This window comes from Pygocentrus nattereri, chromosome 16 (genome assembly GCF_015220715.1).
Source record: "Pygocentrus nattereri isolate fPygNat1 chromosome 16, fPygNat1.pri, whole genome shotgun sequence".
In the NCBI taxonomy this organism is placed as follows: Eukaryota; Metazoa; Chordata; class Actinopteri; order Characiformes; family Serrasalmidae; genus Pygocentrus; species Pygocentrus nattereri.
Window position 1 is genome coordinate 23,586,009 of NC_051226.1, and position 14,350 is coordinate 23,600,358.

Genomic DNA, 14,350 nt, shown 5'->3' on the forward strand with positions numbered 1-14,350 from the left:
AGTTTTGGTGATCTACCAGCTCTCGTATCACCGTTAGTTGTCTTTGTTTTTTTTTCTTTCTAGTTTCCATTTCTTTCTATCTTTAAATATTTTATTTCGCCTTTTTATTTCGAGTTTTGCTATCATTTCTTCCTTTTATGTTATACCTAATCTCTTCAAAACATCTCCTGAAAAAATTAATAACTTTATACTTAATACTTAAGTCACTGTTTTGACTGGATATAAATATATGAAGAATGAAGAGTGATTAAAAACATCTCTTTGTTAGGAATCTTATTTTCTCACAGACACTTAAGGCACAGTCATAAGGCATTGGTTTTTTGTAACCATGTTGTACAACAGAATACTTTATTTTCAAAGTCGGTACAAAACCATAAATGAATAGTGGAATAGTGGCTGTAACTGCTATTATACTGTGTGAGATGTGAGGTCTTTCCCACTTGATTAGCAGCAGGTTGTGACATTGAAAACAATCTTAAGTGATTACTTTAATGCACTTAAATACATCCAGCATCCTAGCAATGAACAGGAGTGATGCTACATCCATAGTAACAGAAAAATTGTGAAATGAAACATAGTCACCACTGCATTGTAGTAGATGGTGATTATATGCCATGCAAAGTGTAACATGTTGAAAATACAGTGCACCTTTACAACGTTTTGCAGAATGCTGTTTTCATGGAAAGGAAAAATGGACCTTGTAACTGGACGCCACTGCTGCAAGTCAATACACTCGCCAGTACGGTAGTACACTGGTGCAAAAACTGGATAACATAAAGCGTAATCATGAGAGGTATTTTGCCTGAGGACTTCACACTGGACATTTGCTTGGAATACTTGGTATTCCTACTAGAGCATTTGTGTTAAAAGCATTTAGAATATATGGTTCATCTTAGTTTTGCACTGCTACTTTTTAATATATATATATATTTAGAAATTCCACACAGTGATAATCATTAAATAACTGAATAGCAATTGTCTGCCAGCTACAGGATATCTGATTCAAAAAGGGGGTTTAAAACAAAATCTACATTTTTAAATTTAACCCTCTTAAAGGACTATTCCAGAGTTTTTCAACATGATATCCATCAGGTGCACCACATAGTGGATTACCACAGACAATACTTTTGAGAACATCATTGCAATAGAAGCCAATGGGAAACTGTAAATTCCACCAATAAAAGTTTAAGTGAAACATATTTTGGTAGAATACTTTAATGAGTTCACAAAAAAGGTTTTCCTAGTTTTCAAGAGAAAAGGTAACCAGTAGTGGTGTTACAGTCACATATTTTAAACTTTTATTCATGGAATTCAGCAACGGCCCGATGGCTTCTATAACAAATGAGCTTCAAGTCAATGGGCTTTCGGTCCTTTTACTAAGTATAGGGAAATGTGTCAAACTGACCATGTTAACTCAAAATACAATACAGATGAAGCAGACAGAGATTGTTTTATGAAGCTGGAGTATTCCTTCAACGATTGGAAAGCGTATTTTTGCTATTTGCATTATCTGACCGATTGTTTTATCCATTAAGACCAATCTTTGGTTTCTGCTTAGATTTTTTAAAAATGTACACGAGAGAAAATTCTGCTTTCTACAAACACACAAGACCCGTATCACTCTATAAAGTATATCATCATTCACTAATATAATAGTAATGTCACTAAACATTTTAAAGGACTGCCTACAGCTATGAGGTTAAAACCCCCTGCCCTAAATACTGACTCCTGACTGCTCTACATGGCCTGCATACTGTTTATACCAGTTCCTACATGAAAACATTAGAAAAAATGCACAAGGACAGTGAGAGATTTGAAGGTAAGGTGAGCTTGTGAGTAAGAGAGGTAAAGCGAGGCAATGAGAGAGAGCAGCACAGCATTTCTTTTGTAAAACAAGCTTTTTTAAACGAGCCCCTTTTGTGTCTTGTTTGTCCAGTCCTATTATCACCCCCCTTTTGTGACCACCGATGCAGTCAGCATCTCTTTCCACCCATTGCGCACTGTTCACCTAATCCCCCTCTGTGCTCTAGTGGGGCACTCCAAACACAGGCCTGGTCAGAGGTCTCTCTGTGTTTTTCCACCGTACACACTCCTGTTTGGAGCCTGATGACTGGTTATCTAGTTACACCAGATCCATCATTTGTCCAATCTACTTAACTGACACTGTACTTAATATTTGATCAACCACTACTACCAGTGCTCTACTTTGTATCTCTGGTGTTGTATTGCTGCTGAAAGTAAATGCAAACTTATGAACTAAGTGGAAACTTTTTCCCTTTTAATCTTGTTTTTGTCTTAAGGACTTCTCCATATTTTACAATGATTCCATGAAATTCCTTATTCTCATGGTGCTGCTCAATGACTGTGCACTGAAATTGAATATCCATATCATTGCTGTCATAGGAAAATCTTGACCATGAAACACTAACTTTACAGAAGAGGAAAAAAGTTTTTTTGTTTGTTTTTTTTTAAACCTGGACCAATATCCGTTGGCCACACCACCACTCGACCATTTAGGGACAATAACAAACTTCTTATTAACTTCTTCGTTATTTTATTCTTATAGTCATTCAATTCAAAGTTCATTATGTGGATCTTATAAGAAACTAGTGGTGACAATGTATACCCTTCCGTATGACAACGTATGACAGCGATGATATGCTCTCTCCCTGATTATTCTCATGAACTGTTCCTAAAATAATTTTAAATTTGACAACCTTCAGGAACCATCTATGCGCCTCCAATTTCAAACTCTTAAAAGGTTTGTGGCTTCAGATGTCTGACAGCAATGCTGTGCCAATTCTTTCATGACGAAGTTATACCTTCCTTCTCATTCAGATCCATGGCTCTGACTGTGAGTGTAAGAGTACCAAGAGAGTATGATCCATACACGAAGCTCCCTGATGAGACACTAAATTCTGCCTACTGAACTGTCAATGCACAGTGACTTCAAGAAGACTTCTTCCCTCTGTGTAGCTGTCCTCTGAGTATTGGTTTCCACTTAAGGAATGAAGATACAAATGAATGATGGATTGAAGAAACTGAAGAAGGAGCAGGAGAAGAGCACTGAAGAAGTTCATGTTGCTGTCACTGTTTGCTGGTCGGCAGTTTCAACCAGCTCAAGTCATCTGACCTTAAAAGAGAAGGAAAGAGTAAAATGGGATTCAGTCTGGCAGAGGATTTTGCCTCTAATCACCTAAACTAGGGTATGATGTGCCTGTCCATGTACTGTCTATGTTCTCTCTGGCCCAAGCTAACTGTAAATGTCTGTAATCTAACACTGCCCAGTGTGGTGTTTCAAACATCTATTTTTGGGTACAAACTCTTTGTCTTGTAATGTGTTGGCCATGTAGGTGTCCTTGGGTCACTCACTCTGCTTCCGCCTTCGTAATCACTTTCCCCGCTGCGAACCTTTCGGCCACGGCCGAAACAGCAGGTTCAACGTTCAAGCCTGCTGCAGCCACCACTTCATCATCTCTGAAATGAGGAAAAATATTTATTATCAAATATGTATTATTACCATTTATTGTAAAAAGTCATGTAGAGAACTGATATTTTGTGCTCCTTACTTGATGTAAAATGCTAAGAACTTCATGTCCTCAAAGCGACCTTTCAGTACTAAATCAGTGTATCCTTCTCCGTACCCTGAACATTACAGACACAAACCATAGAATCAAATAATAAGAAATGCATGAAATAACTGCAGCTTTCCAAAAACCTTATGAGATTTTAAACAAACAAAGGCAGTCTTTACATTCACAGAGGGCTTCTGGATAATGAAGGATAATGCAGTTACCATGAAATAAAATCAGTCCACCTCAATAAAAATGACACAATTCTATATCAAAAGCATTTCTTATCTTTCTTCTAGTGATCAAAATCAGCAGATTTTTGCCTGAACCATGAAAGTGGCAATCGGCCAGTTTATTGTTTTTCGTTTGGCAGATCTGTGTTGCAATTATGCAAATTACGTGAGTAAATTCACTCACACTGTATTTGAATGCTGCTGCTACACCTATAGAAAACAATTTCGGGCAGGATTATGCATGGCATTTAAATAGGCAATTATTTTTGCTCTTTAAATCATGTTATTCAAAAAGGCATGTGATTTAAAATTGAAAGACTTAGAATGGCAGCTTGGCCCATTAAAAAGCAAATAATGTTGTCAATAATAAATTTGTGTATTAGAAAGTACTGGAAATAGACTACTGTGTTTCATGTGCTCATTCACTCCAAACAGTGTGAGCTTCAGATGAAAAAAGGCTATTAAAATTAGGCCATTAGCCATTATAGCTGTAAAGACGCTGGAATCAGAATTGGCCATGAAATTCATGATCAGTGCATCCCCACTTTCTTCAGTAAATATTTTAGCAATGGCAAAATGCAGTTATAGAATATAATAGAAAATGAGTGAATGCCTCAGTGAGCAGCCTCATCTCTGAGTGAAATCTGTTCATTTTAATAACGATGTTGGTGGTTATTGTTTATTTAATTAATTGTTATTTACATCATGCTGTTTGGGCACTTAGCTGTTATGCAAAAAGCATTAACTCGAAATCTGTCTTTCTTTAGTAGTCACACTTAGGGAGAGTTTTTGATCAAACTGAGTCTTTATCTAAAGGACTAAACATACCTGCGTATCGAATGGTCTGCCCCAGCAGGACGGTCCAGTAGAATGGCACAGTGTTCAGAGCGACTTGTTTGCCCAACATGTTCAAAGCAGCAATCCGTCCTAATAAATCACACACCATTCAGCAGTGAAACCATTAGATTTTTACTGTAACGTCAGAGTGACTTTTATCACTGTTATAATGTGTCTATGTAATATTAAAAAGCATAATTGGTATTTTCTCACTGAATCCTTCAATTAACAGGCTCAGCACTACTGATGATAAGGTACTAGACTTTCGTTCACATTTTCTGACAGTGCTCAGTAGAAATGAGGATGCGCTTTTAGGTACCTTGTGCCTGTGCTGTTTGCCAGTGGGCAACACTGACGCTCTGGTCTTTGATCATTTGGAGAGGAAAGCAGGTTAAATCTCCTGCACAATAGACATCTCTTACATTGGTCCTCATGTACTGTAAAAAAATGTAAAAAATAATAAATAAAGTGCTGCATGTGGCTGCATGACAATACACTCAATACTCTATTGTATACACCATGTATATGTAAACAAAGCTTTTTCTGTATTGAGACAAATGTACTATATAGTTTAATGTATGACTATAAAATGAAGTCATAACACTCACCTTATCTACAGTGACATAGTTCTTAGAGTCCATCTTGATCCCACTTCCTTTAAGAAACTCTGAGTTAGGTACGATCCCTTGTTAGACAAATAAAAGAAATATATTTTCCAACATCACTGGATGCAGCAGCGACATGTTTCAGAAAAAATACACATATTTAGACTAATGTCTTTGGCTTTACTGTGGCTTGTAAAGTTTCACGTACCGATCCCTACGAGTAACACGTCAGCTTCCACAATGGTGCCACTCTTCAGCACTACCTCTTTGACCTAAAAAGATAAAAAGAAATATCACACTTTTAGTTTTACATTACTAACTAGATTGAAACATATTCGTTATATGGCCTTGTTAGTTTATTTGTTGAGCTTATACTCATACAAAAAAGGGAACTGTTTTTTCTTCTCTTAAGATTTTTCTAAGACACTTTGAGCTTTTTTTACCCTTCCGTTCTTGCCCCGGACCTCAGTGACACTGTCATTCATGTAAAACTTCACACCCCTCTCTTCCAACACCTGTATGAATTCACATACCAAAGTAAACAGAAATCAGGTTCTACAAATCTGTATTCTGTTCTCTTTTGCTCCCCTTTTGAAGTAAATTTTTCTCAAAACACATTACTGGAAAATACCTCTCACTCACCGTCATGGTGAACTTCCCTATCTCTCGCCCTAGCGTCTTCAGATAGGGCAGCTCACTGAAGCCAATGATAGTGATGCTGCTAGCTTTATCGATCATATAGGATGCCACCTCCATGCCTACAGAATCAGAGAACGCAGTCAAGGTTGTCTCAAAATGTGCACAGACCAATTGTTACTGAATAATAAGCCTTACTATGTGGACATACAATGGAGCCTAATGGGTTGAAATGCAAATAATGGTTGAAATACAAATATATAGCCTTGTATCATATCAACATTAGGTTCTCAAATTCACGTTGTAAGCCAGCTTTCCTTGACATAGCTTGTGGCAATTATAAGACTTTATAGCAGTGTTTCCCAACACTGGTCCCACTTGATCCAAATAATCAGTTAATTAACAAGTACCTCCTCACTTTAAGTGGTTGTGTTCGAGAAGGAAAACACTAACATGTGTAAGACAGAGGTACTCAAGTACCAGGTTTGGGAAACATTGCTTTAAAGCTTGAAGATGTTCTTCTTACCAACGAAGGAGGTGCCCACAATGACTGTCCTGCAGCCTATGCAGGCATTATGAATGTGGTTGGCATCCTCTGGTGTCTCCAGCATCAACACATTCTTCAGTTCTGCCCCGGGGCTGTCCAGCTCCTTAGCCCTGAGAAACAAGTACTGTTCACTCACAAAAACTTATATTACACAATACTTTGCTTTGGAATTACTTATCTGTAAATACTAAATAAAGTGCACTGGTCATTATTTTTTTATGTCCAATTGCAATTCTGGTTTCTTTTCAGCAAAAAGAGCCGATGGTTGATTTTTTGGTCAATTTTTATTGGTCTTTTCTTTACCCAGAGCTCATACTGTGTAAACATTTGAAACTAGTGCATTCCCTTTGCTTTCTAATCACCACTGTCGTGATGTAAATAATGTGTCACTGTGTGTTTAGAGGACAAATCTGCTGATTCTGATCATTGACATGAAAGATTTTGTTTGTAGGTTTGTTTACAAAAAATGTAAATTGTCAGCAAATGCTAGTTGCCAGCTAACATGTGAATATTTGATAAAAACTGGCCATCTACTACTGCATCACATCAGGTACTCACCTGCAACCTGTTGCAACAAGGAGCTGGTCATAGCTCTCTGTGGTGCCATCATCAAATGCCACTGTTTTCCTGTCAGTGTCTATTGACAAAGCCTAGAGTGAGGAGAAGAAAGGGTTTGGTGCATGCAGCCCAACATGAAAGAGATGAGGAAGCAGTATATTTATCTCACCTCTTTTTTAAGCCACACTTCAATGTCGTACTTTTGGTAGAATTCCATTCTCCTGAGCAAGATGCTGTCACTCTTAACATTCATTACCTGGAACCAAATCGAGCAAAGCCACAGGTTTAAATAAATAAATAAATAGTTCTTCTTAATATCCACTTACACACTTTTTCACAAAGACTCTGACACTCACCAGAGTTTTCTTATTTGAGATTTGTTCTTAAGTGAGAACAGAACCTACACACACTCAAGAGCACAAGGGTGTGTACGATTCTGTGGTTTAGGAACACATACGTCATGAATCTGACGTAAACTTTTCCTTAGGGTCTTTTCAAGAACATATTTAAGAAAAAACTGAAGAAGATAGTGCTGAATGAGGCCTAAGAGTCTGAGCGTTTATTTATTTACTTATTTACATTAATAATCGATTCCCAGGCCAGGCGACCAGGGTCCTTTCTGTGCAGAGTTTGTATATTCTCCCTGTATCTGTGGGGTTTCCTCTGGGTTCTCTGGTTTCCTCCCACAGTCCAAAGACTGTCATGCAGTCAGGCCGATTGGACATGCTAAATTGACCCTAGGTGTGAGTGTGACCTGTCCAGGGTGTATCCTTACTTCCACCACTCTGTGGTGGGGATTCGCTGAAAGCGTTCTTTTTGTGTTACAGTGACCAGTTTGACTCATTTACTTTGAGCAGTTAAAAGACGAGCGTATTTGATGTTGCATTAAAGCAGTTATTTCAAGAAGAAAAAGCTTTTTTTCATACATATCTGGTAATCAGCATAAACAGCACATCACAGCCATACCTTGCTAAGCCTGGTTTTGTCATATGGAAGGAGGTCATCTCTGGTCACCATTATGATTCTTCCCCCATAGTTCTCCTGCCTGAGGATCTCTGCACATATTACTGAGGCACAACCTGCAGAAAAAAGAGGACAGCAAAAAAAGACTCTCAGCATGATTATCCCCTCATAAGAATACCAAGTTTTATATTGGACAATAGGACATAAATCACTTTAGGAGCAGAAGATCACCTCATTAACTGTTTTAAAGTAATATTTAGCTGTTAACTGTTCCATTGATAAGTATTTTTTTCTCTATTCTCTCTGCATTTTACTCCAGTTTATCAACTATTTTTGTATTTTTTTTACCTTTATTATATTTTGTGTTCAGCTTTTTCCTGTTTTGTACATTTTGTTTGTTTTCAGTCTCTCTATAAAGGACACTGTAACCACTTTAAACACGGTATGTGTGTAACCTATATATACTATAGTACGTGTAAAAGGTGCTATGAATAAAATGTATTATTATTATTATTATATTGTATTATTGTAGAACATTTTTAAAAGGTAGGATGTAGCGCTTAATTGTTGCTCTTGTTCTCACCTCCTCCTAGTAGAATCACAGTGTGGTTCACGTCGGGATCTCTGGCTCCCATCTTCTTCACTCTCTTGGCCTGCCCTAGAGCCTGCACACAAGTCATTTACAATCTACAGTGTATCACCCTGGCATATTACAAAAAGCAAATATCATTTTAAGATGACATACTACAACATTAAACACTGAAATTGATACATGTTTTAAATCCAGTCGCTCCTCAGACTGAGTACACTGCATACATGTTCACACAAATAGTGTTACTTATTGTCAGACTCAAGAGTTCTGCTCACCTTTTTGTTTACAGTCACATACACGTTTCTGTCCAGAATTTTCACCTGTCAACAGACAAAAAGCCAAAACAGCTTGGTATCAGTTAGAATATGACTCTGTGGATCATGAAAACGTAGACATTCTCTGACAGTTTAATGATCCATTTTATCCAAAAGAGGTTGTTACCTTTTGCCATAGCCACATACACACACACATACACACACAAAAATGGCTTCCAGGTTGAAAGTCTTCAACATAATGCCCACAGAACAGCCCTTGTTTTTCAAAAACTTCATTAAGAAACTATTAAGTCATACTTTTACTTGGCATCAGAGGCCTCCCACAATATCAGTTATCAACATCTGCGCTTTAAACAAAGGCAAAAGGATATGCAGAGGCTACAGAGGGACATGAAAACTAATATATAACCTACACACAAGGGTCCTCTAGTATAGAAGTGGTTCTATATAGCTCCATGAACCCTTCGCATGATTAAAGGGTTCTTTTCATTGTGAAATGGTTCTTCAGATTGATGAAGAATGTGCTGTAGATGGTTGTATTTAGCACCTTTTTGAAAAGGGTTCTCTATATGGGGCAGTCATGGGCTGGAGGTTAGGGAACCAGCCTCGTGACTGGAGTTCGCCGGTTTGATCCCCAGAGCCGACAGCACATGACTGAGGTGTCCTTGAGCAAGACACCTAACCCCCAACTGCTCCCTGGGCGCTGCGGATTGGGCTGCCCACCACTCTGGGCAAGTGTGTTCACAGCCCCCCAGTGTGTGTGTCCACACTAGAGTGTATGGGGTGTTTCACTTCACGGATGGGTTAAATGCAGAGGTGAAATTTCCCTGTTGTGGGACTAATAAGGGTCACTTAATCTTAAATATCACCAAAAATAGTTATTTTATTGTACACAAGCTTGATGTTGTAACATTAGCATAACAATTATATAGAACCATTTTCTCTGCTCTAGAACCCTTGAAGAACCATCATTTTTAAGAGTGTATATTGCTGCATTAATTAAACAATTTCAACAATTTTTTGATGGAAATAATTTGTACATTTGTGATCTTTCACAAGAACATAAAAATGCCATGTGTGCTATAAATATGCTAGTCAAATGAAATGCTAGTCAACAGAGGCTCCAATAAAACTTGCATGCTGATATTACTTTAAACGTTATTATGGCTTCTGTTGTTGCTTTTTTCTTAATGCGGTTCATGTGATTAGGGGTTCAGCATAAAGCTACTAAAGTGATTAAGCATCCCTCGAAAAGAACCACGATGCTTTATATTTGTCCAAGGTATCAAAAACATCGGACAACTCAGGATATCCAATACCATCTGTGAGAATAGATATAATGACTTTGCTTCATTTACATATCACTACTGTACTTCTGTAGTGCTAGGCGATAACACCATTCTATATTTTCTTTAGCCTCTAAAACTCTAAAGGATCTTAATAGAATAATTAGAAACCATTCAAATCCTAAAACCCTGACCACCAACAAACAGCCCTCCAGGAACGCTTAATGTGACCTTTTTTGAATCATAAATGATCACAAACATGACACGAATAGTGCGGACAATACCTTGTGGCAGGTCAGGCTATCCATGGCCGGATACTCCTCCATATCTCCAGTCTTCACGTTGAAGCAGGCACCATGCCAGGGGCAGCGTACCCTGTGACCCACCAACACTCCTGGCAAAGAAACAGAGATCAGTCCCAACGTATCACTACTCATGTATGCACCTGTATTTATATGAGAATGTTTAAAGATTGTGTCAGACCAACAATCCACACACACATTATAAGCCATTAAACACAACTGTTCAGAGGGCGCTCTGTCTTTCACGTCTTACCTGTGCTCAAGGGAGCACCGTAGTGGGTGCACTGGTTACCAATGGCAGTGTATTCCCCATCACACCTCACCAAAAGGACATTATGGTCCCCAACATCCACATCCATCATCCTGAGGGATGCAGAAGACAGACATTTTTGTACAGCAATACCATTCTTATACAGATAAACTACTGTTCAAAGGTTGGAATAACTTTTCATTTTTTGTCAAATTATGTCCTGTAATAACTTGTGTAAGATTTGAATACCATAAATAAGGTTTATATATCATAAATAAGACACCAAACCCTCAAAATCTCATCATCACTTTTGACAAATGAGGCATTCTGGATGTTACCTTTATTATAACACCACTAAAAATAGCTGTTTATTATTTGAAATTTTATACTAAACTAGCGTATTAGAATAATTTCATACATTTTTACAAAAAATGTTGTTATTAAAAACATTGATTCTAAACTTAACGTTGGGTCAGGGCACTAGAGAGCACAGCTTTTGTTTCAAATATTGTACTTTTATAAAGTTAAATGCGGGAACAACTGAAAATAGAAACGTTTATATATTAATGTGTAACATTTTCAGCCACACTCTTAGCATTATCAGAAATGCAGTGGTGGACAGTAACTAAGTAAATGTAATTTGTTACTGTACTTAAGTAGTTTTTTTGTGTATCTGTACTTTACTGAAGTATTTCTATTTTGGGCGACTTTTTACTTTCACTCCACTACATTTCAAAGTCAAATATCTTACTTTTTACTCCACTATATTTTGAGAAATCTGTCGTTTCTTTTGGTTTATGTGTGCATAAAAACATAACATGTCAAAGCGAAAGAAGCTCAAAGCAAGGCCACCAATCAGGGCACAGCACGCAGTTTGTTTTGGGCTTGTTTTGACCTGTTGGTCATACCAACCCAGTGTACCTAAATGATGAACTAACCTAACGTTGTGTAAATAGACCACAATATAGAAATATGTACACATATGCAGTCGTGACTGGCATGTTTCTTTTCTGAATTTATACAAACACTTTCATTTTATAGTAAATTAGTTTGGGTTAGTTTATGTTTATGGACAGAGGCCTACAGATCAATATAGTAAAGGAAAACTGCGTTTAAAGCAAGTTTTTATTCAACTTGTAACTAAGTTACAAATAAATCTTAAACTGAAACTTTGCTTGTTTGTAAAAAGTGATTTCAGAGCCACTCGGTTCTCCCTGATGGAAACTTTTTGCCTTCAGTGTTTTGTGCTTCTGATAATTTTAATAGACATCAGTGTCAGACTCAATAATGACATTCTATTAAAAGACTGGTTTACCAAGAGAGATACTGGAGTATTTTCACCTAAAATTAGTTAGTGAAGCGAGGTTTGTTACAAAAAAGATAACAGGACATTAGAGCCATAATTAATCTTTTAGTACATTTACTTTTGATACTTAAGTACATCTGAAGGCAAATACTTTTGTACTTTTACTCAAGTTGAGGTCTAGAGTAAGGACTTCTACTTTTACTGGAGTAATATTTTACCTTGGGTATCTCTACTTTAACTCAAGTACATGATTTGTGTACTTCGTCCACCTCTGCAGAAATGTACCAAATCAGAACACCATTATATCATATCACATCCTGTAAACACAAAATCTTCATATGTGTTACACTAGATAGATAGATAGATAGATAGATAGATAGACAGACAGACAGACAGACAGACAGACAGACAGACAGATAGATAAATAGCAACAGTGGCAGAAAATGCATAATATATAAAATGCACACATAATACATAAAAAATAAACTCAGCTACACTAAGCATTTACATATAGAGGGCAATGTATACAGGGCAAATAAATCAGTGTACAAACAAACATGACAAACTGCAAGTCAACATCAACTGTAAAACATTTATATCGCTGCTGTCGGAACAAAACCATGTATCTCCATTTTTGACGTTTTTCTGTGTTTTACATAATTAGTTGCCGTTTACACTGTGCGTTATTTTTATGATGACCCGACCAAAAGAAACAGCCCAAAATGACTTGCAAAAAACTCTGGTTCCATTGACTTACATTAAAAGTAAAGTATGTTTTTTTCTTCTCCTATAAAGTTATCATTCTGGAGATATGAGGTTTTGTTCTAACAGCAGCAATATGTAGCGATAACATGCTAAGGAAATGTGAGATAATGTGAAATATTAACATAAACACTATAAGAAGATAGAATGCCTTTCCTTTTGTACACAATTATATACTTCTATCTTATATGTGATGAAGTTATATGGATGTGTATATAGTCTATAGTTTAGTACTGGAGCTGGCTGTAATATTAGAATGAATGAAACGGCAACATGAGGCAAAACAAACAAGCAAAGCTCTTCAGACCTGATGGCACACTGATAGAACACTTCCCCTCGTACTGCATTTACTTAGTCTATGAAAAATACATTAAGCGTAATAGGCCTCACTCTCCATCCTTGAGATCGGACTCCATACACACAGCCGCAGTCGCTTCTTCCTCGTCTTCCTGTTGGCCAGCATGACGCGCTGCTTCTGGGAACACAACACACTTCTTTCTACCAAACTGAGTACACAACACACTCTTAATAGACTTAAGGAATTACAGTATATTTACTGAACTTGAAGGGCAGCTTTTTAACAGGTTACATGTAGCTAGTTCATTTACAACCAGCCAAATTTAATCTTAAGTTGTTTTAAAAGTCTGATTTTGGATAACTCATCTAAGTTTACATTCTTAAAATAGGGGACAAAAGGGGCTCGTTGCTGTGGTGCCACTGAGGAACCACTTTTAGTTCCCTAAAGAACAGATGGCTTTAAAAAAAAGTATAAGAACTAATTATGTAAAATTTCTCTATGAATTAAACAGTTTTCCTAGAGCCATACGTCCAAACCTAGAACCATTTAGGAACTTTTGTTTTTAGGAGGCTCAGATGGAACAAAATTTGAATATTTTGTTCACATGAACAAATTGAAGAAAGGCAAACATGTTACTTACTGGATTTCTTCTCAGACATCAGAGGATTCGTTTAATTCGAGAGGACAACCTTTATCCAGCTTTTTAAAACCAACTCTTTCACAATAGTGTTCTCACAGAATCAAGCCCTCATGGCTGCTGACATGGCTAGTGCAGATGTCCTTAAGCCAGGAGACCAAAAAAGCCCCTTTGAGATTTCACCATTGAGCTGCTTGAACTCGCACATGAAGATAGTTACCCAAAGCTCTCCAAAATAAAGAAAGATATGAGTTTCTATGAGGTAAAATCCACTGATGAAGAGTACAGCTCGATTAGCTGGAGGGACTGGGTGAACTGTATATGCAGAGTGTTCAGTGCAGTTAGCTCTGCCATTGCAAGGGAATAGAGAACGGCTGACCAAGCAACAGCTTCCAACAATGACCATATACGCACAAACACACACACAGAGCAAATTGTGTGACACTGCATTATCTTGCATGAAAGACGGCTGCTGTGTAAAGCTTCTCCTTTGAGGAGACGCCCTTCCAGGCCACACATAAAGAAATGGACTCATATCAGTCCACTATGTGAGTGGTGGAACAGAGAGCATGGTGTGCCCCAAGCTATTGACTGAAGAACTGATCAGCACAATGACTTTGTATATACATGGTCCAAAAGGTCAAGTGACTGGATCACTCAGGGTTGGGCCTGTTAGATATCTGCTTTACAA

The 14,350-nt window shown here is 37.5% G+C and overlaps 1 protein-coding gene across 1 annotated transcript; it reads right to left on the reverse strand.

Annotated features, from left to right (window-relative positions):
- Window positions 1-196: 196 nt before the first annotated feature.
- Window positions 197-13,679, reverse strand: LOC108431227 (apoptosis-inducing factor 3). The gene is made up of 18 exons (XM_017704247.2): window positions 13,115-13,679; window positions 10,660-10,769; window positions 10,389-10,498; window positions 8,819-8,863; window positions 8,535-8,616; window positions 7,955-8,067; window positions 7,158-7,244; window positions 6,989-7,080; window positions 6,410-6,540; window positions 5,890-6,005; window positions 5,691-5,762; window positions 5,456-5,519; window positions 5,251-5,327; window positions 4,962-5,079; window positions 4,634-4,732; window positions 3,570-3,645; window positions 3,373-3,477; window positions 197-3,133 (listed from the first exon to the last, which is right to left on the reverse strand). The coding sequence occupies exons 1-18, from the start codon at window positions 13,138-13,140 to the stop codon at window positions 3,088-3,090; spliced, it is 1,569 nt and encodes a 522-aa protein (XP_017559736.2). The 5' UTR covers window positions 13,141-13,679; the 3' UTR covers window positions 197-3,087.
- Window positions 13,680-14,350: the final 671 nt, after the last annotated feature.

Excerpts from the sequence above, each read along its gene's own strand:
- LOC108431227 (XM_017704247.2), bottom strand. The coding sequence starts at position 13,140 with ATGGAGTCCGATCTCAAGGATGGAGA. Across the intron at positions 10,499-10,659 it reads CGGTGCTCCCTTGAGCACAG|GAGTGTTGGTGGGTCACAGG; the intron begins GTAAGACGTGAA and ends TTTCTTTGCCAG. Across the intron at positions 5,080-5,250 it reads ACTATGTCACTGTAGATAAG|TACATGAGGACCAATGTAAG; the intron begins GTGAGTGTTATG and ends ATTTTTTTACAG.